This window comes from Numenius arquata, chromosome 10 (assembly GCF_964106895.1).
Source record: "Numenius arquata chromosome 10, bNumArq3.hap1.1, whole genome shotgun sequence".
NCBI classification, from domain to species: Eukaryota; Metazoa; Chordata; class Aves; order Charadriiformes; family Scolopacidae; genus Numenius; species Numenius arquata.
In genome coordinates, this window is record NC_133585.1 from 37,151,410 (window position 1) to 37,165,173 (window position 13,764).

General features: G+C 40.0%; 1 protein-coding gene across 1 annotated transcript in view; it reads left to right on the forward strand.

Annotated features, from left to right (window-relative positions):
- The window catches only part of TNIP3 (TNFAIP3 interacting protein 3), a 51,763-nt gene that overhangs the window by 23,435 nt on the left and 14,564 nt on the right, over positions 1-13,764 (forward strand). Inside the window, exons 7-10 of the mRNA XM_074154990.1 lie at positions 283-414; positions 4,219-4,347; positions 9,809-9,925; positions 12,942-13,067. Of these exons, the coding sequence (XP_074011091.1) occupies positions 283-414; positions 4,219-4,347; positions 9,809-9,925; positions 12,942-13,067 (504 nt within the window). The remainder of the gene's footprint in view (positions 1-282; positions 415-4,218; positions 4,348-9,808; positions 9,926-12,941; positions 13,068-13,764) is intronic.

Sequence of the window (13,764 nt, forward strand, 5' to 3'; positions counted from 1 at the left end):
GACCCATAATAGCTGTCCTTTGGCAGAAAAACAGTGTAAGACCCAACTGGTCTAATGCCAACAGAGAATTTGCAAGGGATCATTAGGAGTTTCCACTGCAGACAGAGCAGCTGAGCTTGGAGGTGGAGAGGGGAAAGTCAGTGGCTGGGGACTTTACACACAACCAGATCCACTCCCTTATGCCTATCTGCTGCGAGCTGAAAAGATTTGAAGGCACCTTCAAGGTGCTGTGCCTTTGAGGATCCCCAGTCAGCCCACCGTGATCTGTCACTTGCTTTTCAGCTGGTAGAAATGAAAGCAAAATTGGACATGTCGGAGAAGAGAGTCGGTGAGCTGGAGGAAGAGAGACATCGTCAGCATCCCGAAGATGAGAGGTTGCGAGCCCTGGGCAGAGAGAGGCCGTCGCAGGAAGCGGTAGGAGGATGCACGCTGTTACCCTGGTTGCGTTCAGTGTTGAATGTTGTCTTGCCTTTCCTCTTTCTCATCTTGCGAGTGGCAGGGCGTGGGTTGTTGCACCGAGGTGAGATGAGACTGTGGTGTGGAGTGCTCTTCAATATATAACCCAAGGCAGCGGCTGATCTTCTGTATGATCAGAGAGCTATGTATAGAGAGAGAGTCATTTCAATAGAAATTGGCAGAGAGCACAGCATTAGTGTGCACGGGGGTGTAAAGAGCAGATTGATATAAATACTGCAGAGATTTCCTGCCTCGCTGTTCAGTTCGAGGTGAATTTCTTTGTGAACGAAAATACTACAGTGATTTCAAATGGAGTAGGAACATCATTGCAGATGTTACACGAAGTGCTTGGTAATAAATACTTGAAGGAATGAATTCAGCTCCAGACACCCACATTTTGGTATTGACAGTATGGGCTTTTATATGTGTGCTAGCTATGTCAGCTCCCCATAAATATTAGCCATGTAGTCAGTGCAGTTATTAGGGCTGAAAGTGCCTGGGCTGATCAGCTGCTCTAGAGCGGCACTCACCTCGCTCTGAGCGGGGTTGGGCACTTCTCTTGGAACTCCTTATGCACTCGCTCTGTGTAGGCATTCGCCTCTAAAGTTAGATCCCTAAGCTGAGTTCCCACCACAGTAAAACCACCAACCTGAGCCATCAGCGTGTATATCCCCGACGTGTACACAAAACTTTGTGTGCCGTTTTACAAGCACCACAGTGTGGTGCTTCCTATTCTCATTCTGCTTCATGGTATCACACGGTTCATAAACTCTTGTTAGAGTTTCTGTATGGTGTTCTGATGGCTGAAGTCGGGCTTCTCTATTCGCTTGATAACATGAAGCCTGAAAACCAGTGACAATCACGTCACTTCCAGGCTCAGATAAGACATAACTTAGCTGCTGCTGGAAAAGAAATGCAAAGCCCTTAGCTTTTATCTTCATAAGCAGAACATTCATCTTACTTGCTTATCAATTATGGTATGGTCTTAGCTAAGCACGTGCTTGATTTTCCAACCAATAGGACCGTTTACGTGTTTTAAAGCAGACTATGTTGTTATATACTTGCTGAATCACTGCCTATATTTGCTCCAAGTGTGGATTCAATGCGAGACAATCCGTCTTCCTGTTCATATCACTAAGGTTTTTACTGCCTGCCCTTTAATATATGATAGATGTGAAAAAGGGCCCTAGCTACCTTTTTGGAAAGGTAAGGATGAGCCGTACACTCTCCCAATCTTTTTTACTACGTACGTGAATAATGAATTAAATGACAATATAATACAAAAATCTCTTACGGGGACGGGTTAATCTGCATGGAACTTCAGCCTTAGAGCAGCAGTTTCTTTACAAATTATATACTCAGCCAGTGAGTGCTTCTGTTTACCCTGAATTTCTTTACTTCTTGGATGTCATGCAGGGATACAGGAGATATACAGCTTTGCAGAGGTAGCTGCTGAAAGCAGAGATTTTTGAATAAGCAACAAGGATTGTAATACCCATGTCGGCAGCGGTGCCAACTCAAGTTATCCTATGCTGCCCATGGGGCCCAATGAAGAAAAAGCAGTGCCAGGGTATGATTTGGAAAAATACATAAAGTTATGTTCAGCTTGAAAGCACGTGAGCAGGCTTGTTGCTTTAAAGTTCAGCAGATGCAGAAGAGGCCCAAGCTGACAGATCTATCAAGATTAGGTTTTTAGGTCTTTATGTTTTGAGTTTTTTTCTGTAGCAAGTAACATTCTTCATACTTGCATTTGGTTTTATATAGGGGTGTGTGTGAGTGTGTATTTTTTTTTCTTTTCTTGAAAGGCAACAACTTTTCTTTTTTAAATGTTTTACTTAACCCCCATAGCCATGGATTTGGGATGGGCTGTATAGGGCAATTGCCAGAGAAAAGTAATAAGATGTTTGTTCTCTACTTGCTTATCTAGTTCAGCAGACTGACAGTACCTTTTAGATTTATTTACTCAGAGTGGCAGTTCTCTAGATGCTGGTGCTCTGCTGAGCCACTTAGGAAAAACAGCAACACCAAACAACACAGGTTACAGAGATTTTTTTTTTTTTAATGCACCTAAAGGTATGGCTCTCACAGAAGGATTATGTTGTGAATTTTATCTGCCCCCATGTCCTCCACATGGCACGCAGAAGGAAACTGTTTTGGAGATTCCATTTTTTTTTTTTTGGTCTCTCAGCGTAATCCATAGACAGGAATCGAAGACCAGCCTAGTCACTGGAAAGTCTAGGTGCCATAACACCAAAGATTCAGTGTTCAATAAGAAGCGATAAGATGTAAGAATTCAAGATGGTTCAAAAACATGAACAAACTAGAAATCTGTAGTTATAAATGGCCCTGTTGCTGGAGGTGTCAGCCTCTGAGAAGGAGGGTGTGTGCTAGGAGCTAGGAAAAGAAGATGGCAAAGGTGAAGAGAAGAGCATAGCTGAAAGCCTATATGGATTTTAGTGTTTTGTTTTGTTTTTCTTTAATATCTTAAAACATAAGTGTGTGTGCCAGCTTGAGCTAGCTCCTGGATGAGTTCCCATACTTAATGCAGAGATACCCTGCTAATCTTGCCCAGTTTTTGGATAAAATGAAATGTTCCAACTAACTTAGAACAAAGGAAAAGAAAGGTACCTCATATATAAGCAACAGTTTCTCAAGGGTGCTTTTCAGTGGCTCAATTAGCACACGGTGAGGCACTCACAAGCCCAAACTGTAAATGCCTAGTCACGGGCTGCATGGAGATATGCCTGTTGCACAGAAAAAAGCATTCATATGGTGTCCTGTGCATGTGATTGTTGGATCTCATTTTTTTTAATCACATAAAGCAGCAGAAGAGTATTTGAAATACTTTTTTTCTTCTTTTTTTTTTTTGGTGGAACAAACCATTCTGTTTCATATATCAAAACAGCTTTGGTCTAAGACAGTCTGGCAGAAGCAGGCTGGTGAGGAATGCATTACCCTGCAAGAGAAGCTTACGCAATGCCATTTGCTTCAGAGTCTGATTCATATCTTAGCTCCCTTCACTGTAAATTGAAAATAGCAGCACTTAAAGTGATAGAAGAAGAGAATCAAACTTAAAGTTTTACAAATCTGTCCTAATAATTCCTATAATATCATCTTGAAAAACTAGTGTGTAAATCCTATTGCAAGTAGGGACATCTTCCTGGTAGTTTGCTGGGGTGGCAATGTACACTAGGAAGGGTCAAGCTCAACTCAACAACTGTGATGGGGTCAAAAAAAAAGTGGATTTTTAAGCCTTGGTTGGTCACTTGGTAATTCTTGAGCTGACTGAGACCTGCCTCAGCCTTTCATGTAGTGGAAAAAGCCCTCAGACTACATGATACTGAGATCTGGTTTTGTTTTTAATGTCGTATGACACTGGGAATGGCTGGGACGCCACCAGTGTTTAGCCCTGGCCTTGCGCTATGAGTATATAGGTGTAATGCAGGTTTGGGATGATCATCCGTACGTACCGATCTGCTTGGCCTGCCAGCTTTCTCATGCCTCCAGACTGTAGAGAGCAGGGATTTTGTCTGGTATGTTGTCTTGGTCTCATCATATGGCGAGTGGTCAAAACAACTTAAACAGACTTTATCATATCTGGGTTTTACTAACCATCCGCCTTCCTGTTGCCTCCCTTCCCAGCTGTGTTTGGGACAACAAAAATGCAGCACATCTGCCAGACAGCAGATATTCTTAAAATTGTTCTTGAAAAATGGTTCCATCTGCATTTCAGCAGCATCTCTCTGTATTTTTGCATCCCAGAAAGAAACAAAAGTCCTTAGTGAAGCTCTCCAAGAAATGAAGGAAGAGAACAAGCTCCTGAAGCAGAAGAATGCCTCAATGATCAGAAAGAAAGAACACTATGAGTGTGAAATAAGTCGTCTCAATAAGGTATGAAAAAGAATGAGCTACTGACCAGGACCTTTTCCTTTAATTTTAGGGTCTGTGTTGTCAAGCAGTGACACTACCAGATGCCCATCTTTTCAATCCTGAGTGAATAACCTGTTCATGGCAGCAAACTCATGATCACCATTTGGGAGCTGGGGAAAAAAGCAGGAACTTACTTTAGCTAATACCTGTGTAGCTGTTCTTGGCAGGTAGTAGGGTTGCATTGTAAAGAGGAAAGTTAAGAGAATCTTTGGCTTCACCTGTGAAACATTTCTGCGTGTCATATCTAAGCTCTTTCTGTGTTCTCCTTCCTTAGAACAAAAGGTAAATGGCACAAAGAAACGCATCCAGTGTAACACTGTGATTAAAAAAAAAATCAGTTTAAAATTTGTTGGTTTACATATATTCTGTGTTTGAGAATAATGGCTTCTCTTCACAAGATACGCTCCTGCCTCACTTTTACATACATACGTATATATTCATACGTTTGTGTGTTATGTGTATATATGTCTCATTGAGGAAATTGCCATAAAATAGCTAAATGGGATTTTTTTTTTTTTAACTGAGGGAAAGTAATAAATGTAACTTTGTTTAATCAAAAGATCACATAAAGCAGTGGGTGTTTTCTAACAATTTTGTATTTCATGGTGAACCACAAACACTTCCTGAGGAAATGCACTGCAGAACCATTGCTGTGTAACTTTAAGTGATACACAAGCTAAAGGGCCATGATGTGCAAAAGTCAAGGCAAGAAAGTAATGTTGCCATATTAAAAAATCTGACAGAACATATGATCCTTTAGCTCTTTTTGAAATGCATTGACAGGACTTCCTCAAAGCCTCAGTGTAACTTTCATTCAAGGTCTTGTTTGTAAAACAACTTATTTCAATGTTTTATTTTGCTGTCTTAACTTATGATGTGGTTGAAACTAAAACAGATGACCATTCTTTTAAATGAAACATCAATTTCATGTAAGACACTTTCCCACGAGTAATTTACTGACTTTCTGTGTATATCCATCCTTCCAATCTCATGTCATGAATGCACGTAAGACTGGAAGGGACCCTTTTAAGTCTAGTCTCCTACTATTGCAGGTTCGGTGACTTGAAGTTCTTAAAAATTCTCCAAAATCAAGCAACTTTTTCCTTAAAAATACTTTAGCTGCTTCTACTGTGCTTGTGTTGGAAAGCTGTTCTGGAACTGTAACCCTTCTTTCATTAGGTGCTTTCATCTGTTTCAACTGAGCTGAATTTATTCTGGCCAGATGATATTCATTCGTTCTTCTGGTAGTAGTGTCGAACAGATCTACTTCACTCCTTGTGTGAAGCAGAACTGTCCTCTAGTGAAAACACAATTACTCTCAGTGGCACTTACTATTCCCTATAGCTACACAGAGCAATTGTGTTTTCACTAGAGGTTAGCTAAGATGACAGAGCTCTTTTGGTCTCTTAAAATACAGCTATGCCTGCTAACATGCATGGTTTTTTTTCTCTCAGTCATTTTAAGCTCCTTAGTTCTCAGTTTATGGGAGATACTACTACTTGTTTCTCAGTGAATTAGCCTTTTTGCTTTAAGTACATTGACCTTTTTACTTTTGGCTTCATCCAACTTTGACCCAGTTATCAAGAGTACCCGAAATATATAGTCCAATCTGATCCTAGTTTGATGTTTGCAGCATGAAAGTGATGTTGCAATGCCATAATAGTTTGCAATGCTATATCCCAAGATTACTGGCATTCCTGTGGCTGTTTCCTTGTTCACCATGTAGTTCAAGTACAAGCCAAATTTCTGACTTATTTCATAACTTTGCTGCAGCACCATCTCAATATTTATTTAAACATAGACTAATAAGCTTTAATTGATTTCCCCTGATAAGAAAATCTGTTTCTTATTAAAGTCATCAGGTTAAAGAGTCCTTTACTTAATCCCATTTCTCATGTCTATAAATCATCTTCAAAATTTCTTCTGAAGCCTAACACACTCTTGAGGTTAGATTAAGAGGTTTCTAGGTCCATGGACCACTTAACCTTTTCATAGCTTTGGAAACCAATGTAGTTATTTTTCAGTCATACAGTTCCATTTTTGACATTGAAAAATTCAGAAAACCTCAGTGCTGCTTGTCTTGCATTTTCAGGTTTCAGTTCTCAGTACTTCTGAATGAATGTTATTTAACACCACATTAAGTTAAATTCAGTTTAACTCAGTGAGCTCTGAGTTCTTTCTCATTGGTACATCTTCCTTGCTGTTAACCATCCTGCCAGTGCCACAGTGCTCTACATTATCTTCCTTATTGGACATAATATCTCTAGGCTTGCTTTCCTGTGTAATGCCTGCCTTCTTGTACTAATTTTTGTAGTGGAAAAAAATAATGTATGTGTACATATTTTATAGTTTAATTTCTTTTGTAGCATACAGTTCAGTGTGACTGTTTCTCTTACCCTGTACTTTCATGTAGAAGCTGCCAAAAGTGGTAGCTTTTGTTGGGATTAAATCCTTTCTGCAGTCCCTAAAGGCATTTTAAGTTTTCTTCTTGAAATTATTCATCTAGCTATCCCTTGAGCATTTTCCTGTACAGTTTTTTTTAGCTTCCTTGAGAGATGATTTTCTGGTCAACAGGGGAATGGTTAGTTTGTTTGGGTTTTTTTTTTTGTGCTTTGACTTTTAATGAACTAGGAATAGCCAAATGATCTGAAAAAAAATTGTTCAGTTATAGAAGGTACCTAGAAGTTATCAGTCATTTCTCAGATTTGCTAATTTGAAATTGCAAATCTTAGTTACGTATTTAAAATAGCTTATTTACTTTTAATTTCAAGTATCTCATGATCGTTTTAGTCACAGATGGTTTTTTAAACCAGTGGAACAGTAATATCTTCATTTCTTCCATGGGTGACTCTAAACCAGTCCCACTTTTTGTCATTTCAGGGAGATGGGAATTTTGAAAGAAAAATATTTCAGTTATATCTTTGAGTACTAGATTTAGTAGTGTTTAGTCTCCATTTTATACTTGGGAACCCAAATCTCCTCTAATTATATAATTCTCAATAATTTGCTCTTGATCTAATAGCAACATTACAAAAGTTTACTGTTTTTACCACATACTTAGCACTTCTTAGAATGTCTCTTACAATCTTTCCTCAAAGATTTTGATCTCAGTTTAGTATGACCCTAAACCAATTCAGCTTTATTCATGCTGCAGTTACTTATTTTATTTGAAATGATAAAATGGGATCTCACAGTATTGCTTCCAAATGTGGTTTAAAAAACCAAAATCCTCACCTTATTTTTCTCTAATGTTAACCTCTTGAAGATTGAATTTTCTGGGTTTTACTTTTTTTTTTTTTCTCCGAGATGTAGAATATCCTAAAAAAAAAGATCCAAATAAACAAAAAAAGCCCTGAAGAATTGCCCAAATACCTAGTATGGCTATATCACGATATGATTCTCGGAAGTGAGCTGCAAGAAAAATAGTCAGTATAGTGACATTTTTTCAAGAATTAAGAGAACCATCAATGGCTTACGAATATACATACTTCAATTGTAAAGGTGCATTACCATTTGGCAACGTGAGGGTGACCATCACCAGTAAGCTACGTCCCAGTGAAGGAGTTTTGACAGAAGGCAGAACCATAGAAAGAGTGGGTGCAGCAGATGACTGGGAAGATGGTATGTTGTAAAGGAAGCAGGACACTCAGTTTATCTTTGAATTAGGGCATCTGAAGCACTTTCTTTTGAGGGTGGTCAAATATTAGAAGAGGTTGCCTGGAGAGACTGTGAAATCACCTTCCTTGGAGGTGCTTAGTACTCAGCTGATGGGCCCTGAGCAACCTGACCTCCCTGTCCCGGCTCCGAGCTGGGGCTTGGACCTCCAGAGGTCCCCTGCCACCCAAATGAGTCTTGTGATTCTGTGGTTGTTAGCAAGATCGAGATGTATCCTGTGTAGGCAGGGGGAAGAAGAAAAGCACGCTTCACTTGTCTTCGTCCTCAGCAGTATGCTTACCAAACCACACGGCTGGGAGAGGATCTGGGCTGCAGTCAGCCAGGGAATGTATCACACGTACCGCGGTATTGTCAGACTTCACTGACTCTGCTGGTGATCCACGCCCAACCTAAACACCAACCTGAAACTTGTCTTTATTATTTGTTTTACTATTTGTGCAGAGCACTGTAATGTCGTAGCCTAAAAGGGATTAGCAATGGCTCAAAGGGGCAAAAATAGGATTAATCAGTAAACTATCTGTATCTTCATCCTCCCATGTTTATATTCAACCTTATTTATGTATTTGACATGGCACGCAAACTTTGCCACTATTACATTAATTTCTGTTCAGCACGATTCTTAGGGACAGTAGCGCATCACATAAAAAGCCTCCCTTTTCAGTGCTCTCTATGGAAAGTGATAATTTTATTTTGGTGGGGTTTTTTTGTTGGCCTTTTGATAATTAATACTAATCCTTGGCTTACTTTAGATACTGGTTTTCCTGCTTGGCCACTTCCCACCCCCTGCCTCTTCCCCCTCCAGGTTATCTTCCCTCCTTCCCTTATGGCATGAATGGAAAGTGGCCAGCAAGGGGGAGCTGGGGATCATTAGGAGGAATTGAAATTTCTAAAATGGATGGATTTAACTGAGTCCATATCTTATGTGAGAGACACTGAAAAGTACTAAAAGGTGAATAGTTGTGCTAGAGTAAAAAGAAATAATCATGTAAGTGTAGTGTGCACTTATAGATAGAGAGGGGTAAGAGCGATTGAAAATTTATTTCAGTCCAAGGGAGAGCTGTGTAATACTGTTAAAAATAAACAAAATTCTGCAGAATTTGACTGAAAAATGGAGTGTTACCAGCATAGTGTATGTATTCATAACTCCCTCTAGTGACGAACTATAGAGACTGCACAACTTCCTCTCAACCAGAGGGTTCACTTCAGTTCCAGTTGAAGAAATTTGTACTCTGAGTGAAAAATGTTTCAGTCAGATTTTACTGAAGTCACATTTTTAGGCAATCCTCGAATATTGCTTTTTTGTCCTTGCGTTTTTGTTTGCTTGTTTTAGGCCTCAGCTGAATTTAGACATCTGTCTTTGTTTTCCCAAATTCTGACTTGCACAGAGAAATGGTGTTTATGAATGAGATTTGCAGCTGTGATTTCCATAGGTAAATGTTGATTATAGTTATAAGTAAAAGCACAATCCTGTAAATTAAACTGTTTCAAATTAATGAATGTAGAGTGGGCACTTTGAAAATGTGGGCCTAGTCATGCATATATGTTATTTATGGGGTTTATATCCGGTGTATATAACTGAAGCAACTGCAAGTGAAGGGAAATCCCCCACAAGTCTGTGACTCAATTTCATCTGTTTATTTAGAGAGCAAACATTCTAATAATTTAAAAGGTTTGGGTTTTGTTAGGGTGGAGGGTTTTTTTGAGGTAGTGAATGTCTGTGTAGTAATTTTGCTGCTTGACATCGCAGGCCCTTCTGGATGTGTTGAAAAAGCAGCACTCGCCTGTTCTTGGGACTCCTCCAGAGAACGGTGACAGGAACAGCCTTGAGGACATGAGAACCCAACTTGAAGTTCTCAAACAGCAGGTGAGAACAGCTGGAAGTAAGCCTAGATGGATTTCATACAGCATAATTTTGCCCTCTCTCCCAAGAATAGCACCCAGTAGACTTACTATGTAGAACTTTTGAAATGAAGAACCAGTTTAGCCACAGCCCATTCAAATGGTGTTTCCTAAGATGCTGTCATCACAGCAGTGTCCATGAAGTGAAACTGAGTCCTTGCAAAAGACTGGAGCAAGGACTTGTGTAGTACTTGAAGCAGCAGAATGGTTCTCCTGGCTCTTGGAGACTACCCTTCCAGCTCTCTGCTAGGGGCTGAATTGCATCCAGAGGGAATGCTAAACTTCATGAGTTACTGATTAATCTGTTGATTGTGTCTTCGGCTCCTTTTTTCTTAGAAGTTAAAAGTTTAGTAAATTGTCTTACAATAAGAGTCTTGGGAAACTAGAGTGTTGGCATTGAAATTTTTCAAAGTGTGATGCAAAACATTTGCATCTGTAACCTGCATACAGTCACTAGAGAAGTGTATTTTTTTTTTTTTTTAAGCTGTGTTCTGAGCAATTCAAGTGCTTTGTGCACACTTTTTCTTTCCATGTTAAACAATCTGTTTAAAACATGATACTTTTCAGATAATTTTACATTTTAGGTCTGTCATCCTGGACAGTGTTAGGGTTAATGTTATTGACACACAAATGGATGTGATCAGAATGGGAATTCTATTCAATGGGAATAAAATACTTGTTTCTGTCACGTTTGACAGCAGAGCCAGATTTTGCTCTCTAATGTAATGCTTGCCACATGCTGGAGAATAGAATCCAGCACTTGATTGTACAGTAATGAGTTATTTCATTCTACACAATGAAATAGAGTAAACCAATTTTTTTCAGAATTCTCATGGGGTATCCATTTTATGAATGTCTTTTTCTAGCTGTGTGAATCAGTACAGTGAGTCCAGACTTCCCCCTGCACGAAAGGGAGCAGAAGGCTCTAACTGTAGTGAGGAGGGACTCTTAGGACAAACAGCAATGTGACAGTCTCACCAGAGCTTGGCTGTCATCAGCCCATCCCTGGCCACTGCAGAAGAGATGAAGGCATTCATTCCTTGAGAGGTGTCCCCCTCTTTCTCAGGGCAACAGAATGTGAGGCAAAACTGTGACAAAGTGATTCCTTTGCAGCTTCAGCAGATCATACAGATGGGAAGCGGGAAGGAGGTGGGACAGCAGAGAGGGAACTGGGAGAGAAGAAATGAGGAAATAGTGAGAAGTGTGTAGATGGACAGGGATACAAGAGACCTAGATTTCTGCAAGCGACAGCTTTGTCTCTGCTTTAGAGGGTCAGGGGCACGCGTGCCTCCTCCAGGCACAGGCTGTGGAGCTGAGTCGCCATGCGGCCACACAGAAAGCCTTTGTTCCTTTCACACAGCGTCATTCAGGAAGGGGTTGTATCTAGTGGGGGACTGCCGGGTCTGAAAACAACTTTGCAAAAATTAGCTGCAACAGGCAAGTCGTGAAAATAATTTATGGAGCCCTGTGTTGACTTTTTTCTTCCCCTGAGGTATTAGCATTTCTTTAGCCCTCCTGTGAAGTCATAGTGCTGCTGCCAACAAAAAGAAAGCTGGGTCTGTATGATGGGCAGGGCGTGAGCCGCAGCAAGCAACTTCTTTGGAAATAGACTGTCAGCAGGCTTTAGTGACCAACCAAGAGGACATGAAAGGACTCCTGAAAATTCTGGTGATGGTTCCCACTCCAATATGCTTTTGCTGTTATTTATCAGAAGTGCCACCAACCTCCAGCTTCTTACCAGGTGGATGCCTGCCTACCAGCTGAAGAATTAAGCTGGTCAGCTTAACGCCAATTAATTTAGGGATTTGTGTTTTGCTTCCGAATCCGTGTGCTTGCTGCCTGTGCCTGGGGTGGTCAGATATTTTTTAATGGGATGAAACATTATGATTCCTGGCAACATAAAAAGAGCTAAGCAGTTGCATCCATTTGAAAGGCAGCTTATCTTCTAGGAACAGGGTTAAACCTCAGTATTTCCATTTTGAATTGTGTACATAACATTCCCCTCTGCTTATACATTGGGGCAGGTAGGTTCTTTGAGCTGCAGTTTGAGAGGATGAATTAGAAGTCCTATATTAGGATTTCTATTTTATCCTAAGATAAAAGGTACGTGGGCCAATTATTTTTTCCACATACAGTATCTGACATCTGGGGCACGATAGCCTCCTACAGGTTTCGTTTTCCACAGTGCTCCAGCCAAAGTCTAAGTTCCTTGACAGCCCTGACTAGTCCAAATCTTCTAGTCATTAATATGTGACCACGGCTCTAAATACCATCACTTATTCTGCACGTGTTAGTCCTTTGGGCCACACTTGGTTAGAGAGCTAGTGCAGTGGGTAAGGTCATGCTGCAGACAACCAAAAAAAGGTGTAAAGCAAAGCAGGCTCAAGGTCAATGGTATTCCGTGGGCTATAAAAAGGCAGAAAATTATTTGAAGATAGTGGCTTATCATTAGGTTGGATAAGGTGGTAACATTCTGTCAGACTGCAAGCTAGAAGTCAGTTTTTTGTGCTGTGCCAGCACATCCTGTCTCCACCAGGATGCCAACTGCTTGCATCTAAGACGCAGGGGGGAGATAAAGGTGCTTGTAATTGAAGAGAAAACTGGAAAAAATGATGATAAAATGTTTGTCCTACTACTGTTTATACCTTAAAAAGATCAATGTCTTGAGTATTTGCTATCTTATTTATCATATTTAAAACTGTTATCCACCAGTCAGCCTTTTACATTTCAAGGGTGTACAAATACTGAAGCTGTGGACTGTTTCGATTGATGGGTACCATAGGAGAATTGCCATTGCTTCTCACTTTGGTCATAAAATAGACGAGGGAAATTTTTTTTTGCAGGATTGGAAAGGGGAGGGATCCTTTTGGAATGCACCTCACTGGTTGGTCAGTGTTTAAAAAGCAACCAAACAACAAAGTGGATGAAAATTTCCATTGTGGCTCTGCTGAAATTCACGTATTTGGTCGTAATGATTGCAGGTACAAATATATGAAGAAGACTTCAGAAAGGAGAGATCTGACAGAGAAAGACTTAATGAGGAGAAAGAAGCATTGCAGAAAATTAATGAGAGATTACAGTCTCAACTGAATAAACTAAACTCTCAGGTATGAGTCCATTGCCAGCACATATGTATTTTATTTTTATTTTCTCACTTTCCACACAACCCAAGGCTTTCTGGCTTCCATTAATTGACATTAGGTTTTATACGAGGTCACCACCTGGGATGAAATCATTCTGAAGTAATGCAGTAAGAATATGAGAAATGATTAGTGATTACTTCCAAATTAAGTAGATGAAGGGAGTATTTATTGCAAAAACTCTTCAAACATCTTAAAATGGAGAGGGAGGGGGAACCAAAAACAAATCCAGAGGACTTTTGATTGTTTCACTGGCACTTGATATAAGAGTTGTAACATCAAACCAACTTTTGAAATAAAAGCTTCTGTAATGAATCCTGACCTCTGCAGTGGATTTGCAGAGTAATGTTAACATCACTGTGGAAAAAAAAATGTCTCCATCCAAATTAGCCAAGCAGTCGCTGCACTAATTTTTAATTGCAACATCCTTTTTATCTCTTCAGAGCAGTGTCAGTGTTCTGTTCACAGACATCCAGGAAACCATAGTAAAATCATGGCATGCAAAACTCTCTGAGCTTTCTCAATCCCCTTTAAAAATGATGAAATTTCGAGGTTTCCTGTCTTGACAAAATTGTGCAATCTTTTAAAAGAATGGCCGATTAGCAAAATGTTCTTTGATGATTTATTGCCTTCCCCAACATTGTTGTGAAACAGAAACTTTAGT